The sequence below is a fragment of the Ovis canadensis genome, chromosome 3 (genome assembly GCF_042477335.2).
Source record: "Ovis canadensis isolate MfBH-ARS-UI-01 breed Bighorn chromosome 3, ARS-UI_OviCan_v2, whole genome shotgun sequence".
NCBI classification, from domain to species: domain Eukaryota; kingdom Metazoa; phylum Chordata; class Mammalia; order Artiodactyla; family Bovidae; genus Ovis; species Ovis canadensis.
The window spans coordinates 45343536-45360000 of NC_091247.1; the positions used below are offsets into that span (position 1 = coordinate 45343536).

A 16465-nucleotide genomic window follows, 5' to 3' on the forward strand; every position below is an offset into this window, starting at 1 on the left:
TCATCTTCATTGTTCTCAAAAATTCTTCTCTAAATAGTTCTGTAGTAAAGGGAAATGAATGAACAAATATTTCCTGAGTACCAAGGAAGTATTCAGAACACTTCCTCCTATTAGAGAGTTTACAATCAATAGATTTTAGAGTATGGCATTTTGTTCCCGCAACCAGCCCCTATTGATTTCTACTGTCCATAATTAATCTAGAGTGAAAGCACAAAATTCAACATTCATTCATTTACTTATTCAAGAAACTTTTATTGTATACTGAAACTGCAATTTACAAAACACTGCTAGATGTTGAAGAGATATCAGGTTTCATAAGATACCAAGTTTTAAGACATTTATTCCACCTTAAAGTTACATATAAGTGAAGGTCACTCAGTCATGTCCGACTCTTTGCGACCCCATGGATTGTAGCCTGCCAGGCTCCTCTGTCCCTGGAATTATCCAGGCAAGAACACTGGACTAGGTAGCCATTCCCTTCTCCAGGGGGATCTTCCCAACCGAGGGATTGAACACAGGTCTCCCGTACTGTGGGCAGATTCTTTAGCATCTGAGCCACCAGAGAAGCACAAGAATACTGGAGTGGGTAGCCTATCCCTTCTCCAGGGGATCTTCCCAACCCAGGGACCAGAAGTTATATATACAAATGACTATAATACCATGTAGGACAGTTAAGTGTTATGAAGTAAAAATTAGATAAAGAGCAAATTCAAAGGATGAGAAGATTATTCTTTTGCCAGTAGCACAAGGAACTATTTTTTGGAAGCACTAACCTTTAAATTGAGTCTTCAGAAATGTACAGAATTTCAAAAAGTACAATTGAGGGAAGAGGTTTAGTGGCATGAGAGCACGAAAGTGTACATTATGTTCAAAAAATGGTGTAAAGTCCTATTTGGCTCAAGCATACTTAAAGTGAAATAATGGGAAGTAAGACTTAAAAGGTAAAAAGATTTTACTTGGTAGGAACAGAGGGACACTGGTTTGCTGGTCAGACATGATGGGCAATGTGTTGTTTAAGTTGAGAACAATTTATATAAGCAGTTTTCTACCACAGTGTTTTATGGTAATCAGTTGTGAAATATGTATAATTACTATAAAAGTACTGAAGCTTATGTTTTATGAATTAAAGTATCTCCAATATTATTCCTAAAATATTACTCTTGCTTACGTTCTGACATGTCTTCATATGTGAAAGAAAAAGTGGTTCAGGGATTGCACACAGGAGTATACTAGCCATGTGACATCACCCTTCGTTTGAGATCACTGAGTAAGACGATGGACTCTAGAAAAGAAAGGGTGGAGGCAGGAAATCCATGTTGGAGACTCTTATAACCTCCAGGCAAGTAGTATGGAGGGCTTAATATATCATAAAATAATTGGGAGTGGGTATGACTTGAAAACCAGCTGGATAATGGGTAGTTGGGAGGGATACTGATGAGAGGAAGAGTGAGACAGATGTCAACACTGACTCTCCAGACAGAGGGACTAGAAGGATGGCATTGTTATGAAAAGAAGCTAAGTCTGGAACAGTGGTTGGATATGGGTACTTCAGGTCCTGGGGTTATGCAGTGGGTTAGTCTTTACTCCTTTACACATGCCAGGATAATGTGTGATGTTAAACAGGTGCCATTCATTTTATTTCCTGGCTAAATGAAATCTCTACCCATACTACCCCTCACCAGTAATGCTGAATAGGCTAACTCAAAAGTTTTTAAATGTATTGTTAACCTTAGATAAAAGGATTACTATTTGGGAAGGGGAAGAGTAAAACTTGATCTCCTCTAATGATCAGGTTTTCTTAAGAATAGATTTCCACTTTCTTTCCATTCACGACTTCAGTTTTACAATGAACACTTGATTTTTTTTTCAACAGTTATTGTTACATATTTCTTAATACCTATCGAAATACTCTTAATGAATTTTAGCAGAACTAAAGTACATGTGTGTCTGTGTGCTTAAATTATTACATATTAAATATATGATATATATAAGATTATATATATCTTTAAGGCTAACCATTTAAAACCCACTAGGTAAGCATGGCCGGAGAAGGCAGTGGCAACCCACTCTAGTACTCTTGCCTGGACAATCCCATGGATGGAGGAGCCTGGTAGGCTGCAGTCCATGGAGTTGCTAAGAGTCAGACACGGCTGAGCAACTTCACTTTCACTTTTCACTTTCCTGCATTGGAGAAGGAAATGGCAACCCACTCCAGTATTCTTGCCTGGAGACTCCCAGGGATGGGGGAGCCTGGTGGGCTGCCGTCTATGGGGTTGCACAGAGTCGGACACGACTGAAGCGACTTAGCAGGAGCAGCAGCAGCAGCAGCAGGTAAGCGTGGCATAAAGTAAACTAGAGATACAATACACAATAGAAGGTGGTTTGCAAGTATGGCCTGTACGTAGGAAAAAGTAGAAAGAGATTATACATACACTGGAATGAGACAATGCATTCCAACTGACACTGTATAGCACTATAAGCAAAATGGGGATCCCAATGGTATGATTAATAGCACAGAAATAAGACCAGTCTTATAAGACTTATCATTTATAAATAAATTGAATGAAAAGTCTGAATATAAGGCAACAGTTAAAAAAAAAAGAATATCTGTACTTAAAAAAAAAGAAGTTGAGGCTACTGTTAAAAACATATTTACACAAAATGGTAGTTTAGAGAACACCTACGTTTACATGAAACTGTTTCTTTCCAGAAAAGAAGATTTTCAGAATAAGATATCACATTTGCATCATGATTTAAAAATTCTCATTGAAGGCCCTCTGTAAAATTTATAACTTGTAAAGTTATAAAATGATAGAAAACAATATAAATATATTATTAATGAAAGCTGAAAATAAAAATTACTGAAGGCCTCTAAGATTTTATTTTGGTTGAGTAAATTTAGACAAATCTATTTACCATAACTGAAATAAGGATAACGCAGGCACACAGTCTCATGGATAAAATTTTTTAATTTTAATTTATCCACTTGAAATCCAAAAACAAAGGATACTATTCCATCTAAATCAAAGAGGGGCAAAAATGTCTGCTTAATAGTTACATGATCCCTTAAAAAAAAAGTTAAATGATTCTAACCCAACTCAAACCAAACCAATAAACTACGGAATAAAAATAAATAGATATGACATAAAATATCCTATATATGATATGGTAGGTATCATAGTTATGACACAAAATATACAAAGATTTAAGTATACATAAATATATAAAAAATCTATATAATATATACCATGTAATATATTATAGATATAATATCATCTTCAAACTGGACAAACACCTTCCTTGCAAGTGCCCATGGACCACTAATAAAAATGCAACATTTGTTTAGACAAAAACCTTTTAATTTTCAAAGCAGAAATTCAGGCCATATTCTCTGACCAAAATACCACATAACTAAAAATGAAAATATCACACTTTGGCCCCAAACAACTGTACTTTGCCAAGTAAGATCAATATAATAAATGAACTCATAAGTTTGCTACCTAAAATGAGGAGTTTAAAAGGCTGCTATAGGTCTACAACTAAAAAATGAAGAAAAAATTGAAAAAACACATGTAGAATACCACAATATCACCTGACTCTCTTCTAAGCCTTCAAATTATTTCAAGAGGAGAATAAGTAAAAGCTAGGCTGTAGTGGAAACAGTGTCAGACTTTATTTTTTGGGCTCCAAAATCACTGCAGATGGTGGTTGCAGCCATGAAATTAATCCCTGGAAGGAAAGTTATGACCAACCGAGACAGCATATTCAAAAGCAGAGACATTACTTTGCCAACAAAGTTCCGTCTAGTCAAGGCTATGGTTTTTCCTGTGGTCACGTATGGATGTGAGAGTTGGACTGTGAAAAAAGCTGGGCACCGAAGAATTGATGCTTTTGAACTGTGGTGTTGGAGAAGACTCTTGAGAGTCCCTTGGACTGCGAGGAGTTCCAACCAGTCCATCCTAAAGGAAATCAGTCCTGGGTGTTAATCGGAAGGACTGATGCTGAAGCTGAAACTCCAGTACTTTGGCCACCTGATACGAAGAACTGACTCATTGGAAAAGACCCTGATGCTGGGCAGGGAGTGGGGGCAGAAGAAGGGGACGACAGAAGATGAGATGGTTGGATGGCATCTCCAACTCAATGGACATGAGTTTGGGTAAACTCCGGGAGTTGGCGATGGACAGGGAGGCCTGTCATGCTGCGATTCATGGGGTGGCAAAGAGTCCGACACAACTGAGAGACTGAACTGAACTGAGGCTGTGGTTCCTTGGACAGGTTCTGTTATTTCATAAGAATTAGGCTATTTCTGGTTGAAATAGGATGTAAGTGGGATGCTTGGATACCTGGCTTCAGAGATCTAAAATAACTTACAAATACTTTCTGTGAACACCTGAGGCTCATGACACCTCACCTCAAACTTAGCAAGTTTCTTTTCCTCACTGAGGCTGGCTGCTGAGAATGGAAAAAACCAAGCATTTCAAATAGGTTCAGGCAATGAGTCTGAGTATCAAGTTCAACACATCTCCTAGGTTGTGCTTTCACCTTATTATTTCAGCTCTTGACTACTCCCTCTTCTTTGTCACTCTGGACCACTGCTTCCAAAAAATTTCCCTCTCTAGTCCATCATCTAGGCTGGTCCCTACACATTCCTCTCTCATTTTGCACCATTCCTTATTCAAATTTGGTAATTCCCATTAGACAGTGGAAGAGCGGACACTAATTTGTTAATTGTTTTTCCTGACTTATCAACCCCAAAGGGTCATTTTCATTTAGGAATTAGACTCTTGTGAAATCAAGTGAATTTCTAATTAGCTATGTAAATGCCAGCAAACTATAGCATGGGGGCAAAATCCAGCCTACCACCCTTTCAGGGTAAATAACAGGCATGCCCATTAATTTACGTATTGTTCAAATCTACAAGGGCAGAGCCAAGCAGTTAAGAGCGAGAACGTATGGCCTGCAAGCCTGTAAAAATTTACTCTGGCCCTTTCTAGGAAGTTAGCCAAATCCTGGCCCAACACAACAGCTGGCACCACTAAATAGATAAATATCTATGTATGAATGGTTGAATTCTAGGAAGGAATCTTACCCTTTCCCTTGACCTAAAGGTCCCTTCCATTCTGGCCTTGAAAGCTTCAGCTTAGGCTTTGATGCCAGAGCAGACCTAGTCAGATCTATACACCTTTATGAAGACAGGCCAATATCCACCACTGAGGTCAAGAAAAAGCCCTGCACCGCTTGAAGGTCAACTTTAGCTCTGATTAAGAGCCTACCATCTGATATGTGGCCACTTCTAACATGCAAGGTATGGTATGGTCTATGAGAGAAATGGGCCCTGATCACGTTGGTCATCTTAGGGAAGAGTCTTGACTCTTCAGCAGGTTCTCATAAGTCATCTGTTGAACTCTGTCCCATCTTCATTTCATCTGGCTTTTCCTTTTCTAGTCTGTACTTCTTTGTTAGTTTCAGAGATCTAATCCTCACTTGTTCTTTATTCACTTTGTTGACTGTTGAATGATGCCAAAATCAGGTCTTCACTTTCCCTAGTTACCAAGCTGGGAAGCTACCCATTTTGGAGGTTGTAACACTGACTAAGTCTCTCTACCTAGTCTAGTTCTGGCTTAGTCTCAACTGGGATTGGATTATAGAGATAAGATCAATTACATAGCTGACTCACCCCATACCCTTAGTCAGAAAATTTTAATCCTTAGTTTTCCCAGAGTTCACAACTCATTTAGCATTGTTATCTGCTGTCTGTTAGGAAAAAAAAAATTAAAAGAGACAGTGGATGCCTCTCTATTTTATGTTTACTCTTCTATGGGTTTACAATGTCACATGGCAATAATACCAGTAGTTTTAACAGTCTATCTGGAGGGTCAAGAATATAAGGCTTTTTTTTCTTTAATCATTCTGCGATACAAGGAAGCAGAGACATCTAACTAAGGTTTACTTAGAGTATCTGGAATTTCTATGATATCAAAGAAACATCTAATAATAAATGAAAGCAAACTATAATACCATTATATAAATGTAGCTGTGAGTGTTTACTGAAGTAGTGAAAGTCACTCAGTTGTGTCCGACTCTTGCGACCCCATGGACTGTAGCCTGCAAGGTTGCTCTGTCCATGGGATTCTTCAGGCAACAATACTGGAGTGGGCTGCCATTCCCTTCTCCATATAGAAACTGTAATAAAAACTCTGAATGATAGGAGTTGAAAAGGTAAGATGAAAGACTTAACTAAGAAACAAACATTCTGAGAACACCAGATGGACAGAAACATAGCTATTTGGGAAAGCAGCTTTCAAATATATGGGGATGAGGTAACATGCTATAGGCAATTGTTGGAATGCTCTACAACAGTAAGATTTTAATATAAGGGATCAATTAGAAATAACAGCAGTAAGTTTCAGTTTACTATGAAGAAACTTATTATTGACCTAGAAATAGTTTCCTTTGTTTCAGTTCTCTAAGGTTTTATTCGAGTCCTCACTTGCCTACTCTCCAGAGTGATCTTAGCATTTAAGATTAACTCAGAACAAGTACCTGGCATGTTCTGGTAGATAAATAGGTCACGTACCTTTGAAATAAAAAAGCCCTCTTGAGTATACTACTAAAATAAAATTGTAAAAAGTTTCAAGTTAAAAGTGCTGAAATTGAGCACTGAGAGGTAAAATTAAAATTCCCTTTAATTATATGTATATATAGTCCTTGTTTCAACATCAAGCTTAGAAAAATTTCTACAGATATTGAAAAAGACCCTCTTCAAATAAGAAGACTAAGAGAAATGCATATGGGACTTATTAAAAATTCTTATATGTCAGGTTATAGTGCTGGAAACGTTGTTAAAGCTACTTTCCGAAGATCTGGCTCAAAGTGAAAATCTCTCAAGCCAAAGCTCTCCACTAACAAGTCTTGTGATCCAGATGCTGAGGACTTGATTGCATTTTACCATTCTAATACAGTTAATGAGGTATCATGGGGAATCACAAACTAAGGCCTGTCAGAGTTTTCTCCTAAATCATATTCTTGGTATTTCTCGAGTACTAATCATACTTAATCATAATCAAAGTACTTCCTGAGTTGTTAAAAATTAAGTCAAAGAGTTGATTTTGAAAAATGGCAATAGTCATCTTCTGATTTACTATGTTTTCTTTAAGTTTTTAGCAACACACCAGTAGGTTAGAAACTTTATGTATTTGATGCACAACATTTTGAAGTAAGAATAAAATGTCCCGAAAGGTCCATCACGGATTTCTGGGTTGTCTGTAGAATGTGATACAAGATTCTTAAACTCACCTCCAGATGCCTTTGACCTTTCTTTCAACTTTTCTGCAGCCATTTCACCATAGCTGGGAAGTTCTGACATCTTCACTCCAGATCGAGCTTCTGCTATTAGCTGACGAGCTCTCTCTCTCAGCTGCCGACGTCGCTCTTCATCTTGCTGCTAAGATATATTGAACAGTTGCCAACTCAGTAATTGACAGAAATGCAATTTCATTTTCAATCTGATCATCATGATAGTAACTGGTTTACAGCATGGTGCTTGGCCCACATTATAAATAGGATGCTCTATATCAGTTGGATGTCACACCATTTTTAAAAGACATCCAAGAATCAGATTTTTAAAAACATTTACAAATTATTCTACTAAAATGTCTGTTAAAAATTCAAAGTAGCCTTTAAAGAATGTTTGGCAATATAATTACTGAGAAAGTAGCAGGATCAACTATTAAGAAAATGACCGGGCTTTTAGGAAAAAAGTCACAATACTGCAAACAGAATTTCAATTAACACATAATTTTTTTAAGATTAAAATGTAACTTGCATGTCTCTAGTAAAGGCATATAGCACTGGCTAAAGGAAATGTTTGATAATAGAAAATGCTGCTACATCATGTTGGTCAAATACAGAAAATGGTATTTTTAGGGGGCTACAGCAGGAATAGATAGCACATTAGTTCCTCAGTTATTGTTGATAGTTTTAAAATCAGAATTAGGTACTGATGTACTACTATCTCCATTTCTACTCTCCCCCAAGACACACACTGAAAAGAAAAAGTAAAATCTAGCATGGGTTTTGGTATTTGAAATAACTAAAAATGACAGAGAATTAAATAAATTAGATTTTGCCTCCTAAAAACAGGTTATTATGAATTGCAAATAATCAATGTGAAATTGCTTTGTAAACTGGAAAGTATATGATATAAGGCATTATTATTATGACAAAACAAAGCCTGAAATAATCTGGCCCCAACATATCTGTAGTTAACCTCTTCCAATCTCTATAAAACCTCACATCTATTTATACAAATTGTTTGTATCATGTGGTTTCATGCATCCATGGATTTGAAATGAATACATCATTTCATCTTCCTGGAAAGTTCCTCTCTCATTTATTTAACTCCTACTCATTCCTCAAGATTCATTTTAAATCCACTAAATTTCTCTGACTACTCTTCTGTCCTCCTTGCTGGTGGAAAGTTCTCCTTTGTTGCTACAAAAGAGTGTGTGTGTGTGTGTGTGTGTGTGTGTGTGTGTAGTGCAAGTGATTACTTTTTAAAACACTACATATCAAGTTAAAACTCTGCACAAATGCCTCCTTAGCAGAATTGAGCCACTCAAAGGCAGGAGCTAGATTTGACTTATCTTTGTATCTTTGGTCCTTAGCACACATCCTGGTGCTTGGTACTTGCTATAGAAATTTCAGGCATGAAAATTTATAATTTATACTCACAAAGCTTCTAATACAGAGGGAAAGCTAAAACAGCCACAATAAGGAGATGCGATTAAAATGCAGGAAGAGTTCCGAAGAAAGAAGTTTGCTTTTGTGTGTAACTTTTCCCCCCCGCCAAGGGGGATGATCAACCAGAGGTGTACATTTAACAACAACGTATACAATAGGTTGGCACAGAGGGACTGGAAAGAGAGTACTTAGGAGGCTCTTATAAATAGGACGAGGAAGCTATCATGAGATTCAGAACTGGGATAGTGGCAATGGGAATGGAAGGAGACAAGCGTAAGAAACACATCAGAGCTAGAACTGGTACCTGTATCAATTCTTGGTAACTGATCAGAGGTAGAGGGAAGAAAAAAAGCTGACTCAGAAGTTCTAAACTTGGGTAACTAGAAATGTGGCATTAAAAATAGAAATAGAAAAACGAAGATGAATTATAAGAGGAAAAGGCTGGAAGTCTGGGGTAAGATAGACTAGATTTGAGAGGCTGGTTGGACATTTGAGTCAAGATGTAAGTAGTTGGGAAGTGAAAATGATGCTAGAGTGAAGTCAAACTATGACTACAGAGCTAATGGCCAAAGTGACAGGAATACACGAAATCACCTGAAGAAGTTCTGTAGAGAAAAATAAAACCTACTAACTAAAACATTACTTTGCCAACAAAGGTCCGTCTAGTCAAGGCTATGGTTTTTCCTGTGGTCATGTATGGATGTGAGAGTTGGACTGTGAAGAAGGCAGAGCGCCGAAGAATTCATGCTTTTGAACTGTGGTGTTGGAGAAGACTCTTGAGAGTCCCTTGGACTGCAAGGAGATCCAACCAGTCCATTCTGAAGGAGATCAACCCTGGGATTTCTTTGGAAGGAATGATGCTAAAGCTGAAACTCCAGTACTTTGGCCACCTCCTGCGAAGAGTTGACTCATTGGAAAAGACTTTGATGCTGGGAGGGATTGGGGGCAGGAGGAGAAGGGGACGACCGAGGATGAGATGGCTGGATGGCATCACGGACTCGATGGATGTGAGTCTGAGTGAACTCTGGGAGATGGTGATGGACAGGGAGGCCTGGCGTGCTGCGATTCATGTGTTCACAAAGAGTCGGACACGACTGAGCGACTGAACTGAACTGAAATCATGGAAAACATCTACATTTAGGTAAAAATAGGAAAAGAAGACAGAGAAGGAAGAGGATGAGAACTGTAACACTGATACATCTTGAGAATCAAAGATGAAGAGGCTTCCATGAAAAAGGGAATAATCGACTACAGTAAATGTTAGAGGTTAATGAGTCTGAAAGTTTAAAAAGGGCAATTAAACTTGGTAGGTAACAGCATTAGAGAGAGGGGTAGTCACTAGACTGATGGAGTTCAGGCCTAGGCAATTGTTCACAAATTGTGAGATGGCTAGAACTGAGAGCTGTCAAAATTAATGAGGGTAGATTAACAGGGGTATAGAATGGACCCAGAGACAAGCTTGAAGCTCCCAGTGAGCAAAGTGAAACAATTCAGTATCAAACAAACACCCAATGACTGTGATGAGTTGAATAATCAATGAAATCACACAATGAATCAGTGAAAATTCATCAATTCATTATGACATTCAAAAAGTTCTTAGAGGATATATAAACTCATCTGCGGGTGCTTTTAATAGAACTCCTTGAGACTTCCTGGTGGTCTAGCAGCTGGGACTCTGCGGTCCCAAAGCAGGAGGCCCAGGTTTGGTCCCTGGTTGGGGAAGTGGATCCCACATACCGCAACTAAGAGCTCACATGCTACAACTAAAGATCCCAAGTGCTGCAATGAAGACTGAAAATCTAGTGTGCTGCAAATTAAATATGGCATAGCCAAATAAATAGATAATTTAAAAAAAGAGTATTCCCCCAAATTAGTATTTGGAGAAAAAAAATCAAGCACTTATCCTGTCTTTCCAGTGGGAACTGAAGTTTAGGGCAACTAATAAATAGCCCAGTTAATGACACAACAGAAAACTCTACTTTATAAAATGATGCCAGCTATAATAATAATTTCTTTAAAAGTAAAATAAAAGAATGAAACTTTCCCATTCACAAAAGAATGATTGATTCTAGCAAGGCTTATGAACTAGTATTAAAGCTCCTAAGAAAATGTTTGATGGGAAACTGGATATTTATATTACATACTTTCCAAAGATGACCATGACAGTATTTCTCATCCTACAAACATTCTGCAGTGTGACCTTGCTATTTCCTCATCAAGAGATGACATATTTAATTTCCTTCCCCTTGAGTATGGGCTAGTGTAAGTGACTTGTATATAATCAACAGAAAACAGAAGTGTTGAAGGTGACTTCAGAAAGGCTGGGTCAGAAAAGGCTATACCCTTTTGCCCAGTTCTCTTGAAATTCTTGCATTTTATATGTTTTGGGAACCCAACTGTCATGTTGTGAGAATCCCAAGCCATATGCAGGTGCACTAGTTCACATTCCCAGCCAAGTTCAGTCTTGAGTCTTCTGAGCTCACGTATCAGACATGTGAATAAAGGCTTCTTCAGAATCTCAGCCTTTAGCCACTTTGGGTCACTTCCAACTGCTCAAGTCTCCCCAACTGAGATTTCAGACAATGTGGAACAGAGACAAAGCACACACACTGTACCCTATCTGAAATCCTGACCCACAGAACCAGTGAGGATAAAAATAATTTTAGACCATTATGTTTGGGATTGTTTTACACATTAATAATTAGATCATGTGGTTAAGTAATACCATATAGATTATTTCCCGGTTGTAAGAAGAAAACCATATTTTAAATCGAGACATCAGAACTAGATCAGGGATTAGAACACTACTCTAATGGTCAATCTTGGCATCTCTAATGTTGAGTCAACCATATGTAACATGTTTTTTGATGTGAAGCACATGAAGCAAGCGCCACCTATAATACTCTAGCCCAAATGTCTAAAGTGAATCTACTAAGCCTTTAGATATATAATCTCCAGTTTATCATAAACACAGGGGATAGAGAAACATGATAAATGGCAGAACAAGGAAGCAAACTAACCAACCTAGCAAGTAGAATATTCAGGCTAACTGACCTGGTCATTTTAATGAGAGAGAGTTATAAAAACAAACACACAACAAAAACCAACTAACCAATCACCATCCCCACCAATAAAAGGGACCTGACCAGATGCAATGTATAGGCCTGGGTTAGACACCAGTTGGATAAACCAGCTATAAAGGACACTGCTGAATAAATTAAAGAAATCTGAATATAATTGTAGTATTAAATGAGAGAAAATACAATGACTGCAAAAACAGTTTATACATTAATAACTTAATTTTGTCTTTTTGGCAAAATATATATGCAGACCTAAAAGGTTATTTACAAAGTTGTCATGGTGGAGCTATCAGGGTATGGAAATGTGGTATTTTTGTTTTCCTCAATTTCTCTTCATTTTCTAACTTTCTATAATATAACGACACTACCTTTGTAATATGTTATTTTTTAAAAGTCTTGGGGTAAAGGAAGAAAGAAATGAGATGACAGGTTTCTAGGTTGGATGGTTGTGGTAGGGGCAAAAGACTAGAGAGCTAACATTTAAGAGAAAGTAATTTTCTTAATATTTAGAGAGGCAGACTTATTTGTAGTTAGAGGAGTAGTATACACTGGGTAGAGTGAAACTGAAGATGCAATAATAATAATACACAAAAATCCTCAGTTTATTATTAGTATTTCTAAACTTAGAAAATAAAAAGGAAAGGTAGGCTTGATAATGGTGATTTTGGTGTTGGCTTAAAGCTCAACATTCAGAAAACTACATCACTTCATGGCAAATAGATGGCGAAACAGTGGAAACAGTGGCTGACTTTATTTTTCTGGGCTCCAAAATCACTGCAGATGGTGACCACAGCCATGAAATTAAAAGACATGTACTCTTTGGAAGGAAAGTTATGACTGACCTAGACAGCATATTAAAAAGCAGAGACATTACTTTGCCAACAAAGGTCCATCTAGTCAAGGCTATGGTTTTCCCAGTGGTCATGAATGGATGTGAGAGTTGGACTATAAAGAAAGCTGAGCGCAGCTTTGATGCTTTTGAACTGTGGTGTTGGAGAAGACTCTTGAGAGTCCCGTGGACTGTGAGGAGATCCAACCAGTCCATCCTAAAGGAGATCAGTCCTGGGTGTTCATTGGAAGGACTGATGTTGAAGATGAACCTCCAATACTTTGGCCATCTGATGCAAAGAGTTGACTCATTGGAAAAGACCCTGATGCTGGGAAAGATTGAGGGCAGGAGGAAAAGGGGACGACAGAGGATGAGATGGTTGGATGGTATCACCGACTCGATGGACATAGGTTTGGGTGGACTCCAGGAGTTTGTGATGGACAGGGAGGCCTGGTGTGCTGCCGTTCATGGGGTCGCAAAGAGTTGGACATGACTGAGCGACTGAACTCAACTGAACTGATTCATATTTCATGAGCTTTTATGTGCTAAGTGCTTTATATGTATGATGAGTTCATTTAATTTTTACAACCCAATTTGTACCAATGAGAATATTTAGTTTTAGAGTTCCAAGATCTCACAGCTAGAACTGATGTTAGAGCTCGGAGTCCAACCCTGGTCTGTTTGACTACAGGGCCCTGCTCTTAACCTCCAAACTATTTGATCCCCAAAAGTACCAAATTACATGACCAACTAAGGAAAATTGAGCTTTTTACTAAACTTTCATCTTTCAAATTTAAGAGAAGTTAAGAGTACTAATAAAAACCATTATTTGATATGCCTCAGGCAACTAGGTTTAAGTGAATTTCACCGCATGAGTAATAACTTCTTGCAGAGTTGGAATTTGGTGATTCAGACTAAGATGAAGTGGTCTTGGGTCATCTTAACTGCATAAAAATGAAATAAATGATTCTACCTTTCTGAATATGAAATGAGAACCTAGCTTTCTCTTACCACCTACCATTTTCTCCTCCTCCCACAGTAATACTCCCATCTGCAAATGCTTCTGAGATCTTACCAAGAGTGCAATTTAAAGCAGACAATCATTAATAAAACCAACTCTAAATACTAATTAGGGACACTTTATCAATTTCCATGTAAATTGTTTGTTTGTAACTATTTACCTGTCATTGTTCTCCATACAATAGAAAAAAATGCAAATGAACAAATCAGAATGCAGCCCTAATGGGACTTTCTGTTTATAACCATTAGCCCAGAAGTGTGCTGTAATTCAATTCTCAAGTAGCAAGATTTAGTCTCATTAACACACTGCAAGGGCAGGTTATAACTCATAAAACCCTACAGTAAACAAAGTTTATGGACACAGCACAAAATCTTGAGCCTGATTGACAGAATTCTAGTTCCCTATCAGATTGCCTTGATTTACTTTTCTACTAATGTCCTAACACCATAGAGACAATTTTGCTTGGGCCTAGAGCTCTCCAGTGGGATGGCGTATCTGTGCTGTTTGTTTTCTCACCCATTAAGTTCTCTTAAGACAAAGAGCCAACTGAGAAAATAGAAGTTAATTGTTAAGGTCACAAGGAAAAGCTTGTAATTATAGCAATTGATTATGCAACCAATTTAACTGATAGTATTACTAATTTCCAGATTCCTTATATATAAAACTATTTCACCTTAATTTTTACATATAGGCTTCATTAAGTCAGTTTTTACATTATTATTTAAAGAACAGATAATACAAAATCTTTGTATCTTTTACTTAAAAGAAACATATTGTTTATGTCAAAGGAATAAAACGACCAGAGAGTAAGGATGATGATTATTTCCTTATTTTTGTATGTTTGTAGATTTGAGTATTTCTGACAATGATGGTTTGCTTAAAACTATTCAAATACAGAAATGTGTTATCTGTTTTCACCTTTCTGCATTCAAAGGAAGACAGTGAGTGACTCATAGCTGTAAATAAGTCATCTGTTTACCAAATCTGCTGAAAAAAATAAAGGAATCCTTTCAATGGGATGCAGTGTAAGTACGTTAGAAGACTGCTGTCATGAAAAATTCAGTACATAGGAAACCTATCTTTCATTTATCTGCCTAGTCTAAATAAACTTAAATAAATTGAAGCAGGTTTCCTATTTTTTTAAGAATGGGTCTGATGGCATTTACCTTTTTCTGTACAGTATGATTAAGAGAGTTAGACTGATTTACATAGGACATTTGCGCTTTTGTAAGATGGATGTACTCTTTAGAGGGAAGCTATATTTTTAAGTAAATACTGGCTGTGTGCCTGTGCAGTGTGTTCACAGGTGCTGTCTCATTTACCATTCACCACTCTGAGGTAACCAATGTCACTCTGGTTTCACAGAAATGGAATTGCACTTAAATATACTGCCCAAGGTCATACATCTTGTAAATGGCACAGTAAGAATTAAAATCAGTGTCTGTCTGATTTCAAAGGGTTGGTCCTGTCTATTACATTGTTGGTGTTCAGAAAATTTGTCTCAAGCCCTATTGCCGTTGTGATTAAAAAACAACAACAGTTTTTTACTTACTTTTGGGCTATACAAATAAAGTTTAATGCTCCTCTGTGCTACTGAAAACAGAGAGGTAAAGAGAAATTAACTTATTTATATTCATTTAAAACTTACATTCTTGACCTTAAATTATAAGCCTTCAGAAAAGTGCTGAATGTGATACATTTAAGCTCCACTTTCCTCTTACCTAACATCTTCAGAATAAGGCTAAAGTCCTGTTATGGTACAAAAAGCTTGTATTTCAACACAACGGATTTAAATATTCAAATATAGAAGATGGATCCTAACTAACCACTTTGGACATAAACTGAAAAAATATTTTCACAGCATGTCTTCAAGATACTATTTTCCTTATCGTTCTAAAATGGTCTACAATCTGCCATAGATAGACACACTAGTAAAACTTGACAATTTAAGGACAAACTCTTCAAGAATAAGTAATGTAATTCCTTGTTTCCTTTCCATAAAAACGTATTGGTATGCAATTTTTATATTTCACAGTTCACCGACATCTAGGCAAGCTTTCTTCCACTGCTTCAATGGTGCTACTTTTAATTTTATCCTCCTTAGTCGTAGTAATTAAAGTGATCAGCAGTGGCATCCCAGCGGCTTTGACACAGCTACAACCCCCTAGCAGACTTTTGCTTTTAAGGGGAAGAGGGAGAAAAAGACTAGAGTTTCATTTCACAGAGAACAAGAAAATCAAGCTTCTCCAATCCTCAACTTTATTCAATTGTTCTTTCAGCAGCCTTTGGATCTTAAGAATCAAATAAAAATGGCTGCCATGGGGGGTCCTTTTGATACTTGCCGCAAATGTCACTGACTGACATTACTTTAGCCAAAAAATGATGCCATGGATTTGTGAAGGTGAATTAAAACATGAGAAACTGTCAGTGTAGCTGCTGAGATCATTACCCACCCAAGGGTGTCTTTTATAACATTAGATATTTTTATTCAGTCAGTTGAAAACTATAGACTGAGAAGGCTTTCTATTTAAGAAACATGTCTACACACATTATCATGAAATAGGCTTTTGCAAAATTTACAAATATGTTATTTCAACATAGTTTGCATCTTTAGTCTTTGTAAATCTGTATTTATAATAGAACAAAGCAGAGTATTTCCACCAATAAATCCATATTCCATGTCCTTTAACTCCCTTAACAACACAATATCCTGTGCTTACTTGTGTTCTTCAGTGTTTTCATAGTTTTAGTAAATGAACTTCTATTACTTGGGCTAAATACATTTTAACTTAT

At 37.2% G+C, this 16465-nt stretch overlaps 1 protein-coding gene across 6 annotated transcripts in view; it reads right to left on the reverse strand.

Moving 5' to 3' along the window:
• The window catches only part of EHBP1 (EH domain binding protein 1), a 352008-nt gene that overhangs the window by 54493 nt on the left and 281050 nt on the right, over window positions 1-16465 (reverse strand). For 4 of the 6 annotated variants that reach the window (XM_069583031.1, XM_069583029.1, XM_069583032.1 and 1 more), the window contains one exon: window positions 7297-7444. In XM_069583031.1, coding sequence (XP_069439132.1) covers window positions 7297-7444 — 148 coding nt within the window. The remainder of the gene's footprint in view (window positions 1-7296; window positions 7445-16465) is intronic. The other 2 variants (XM_069583033.1, XM_069583030.1) reach the window with 1 other exon arrangement.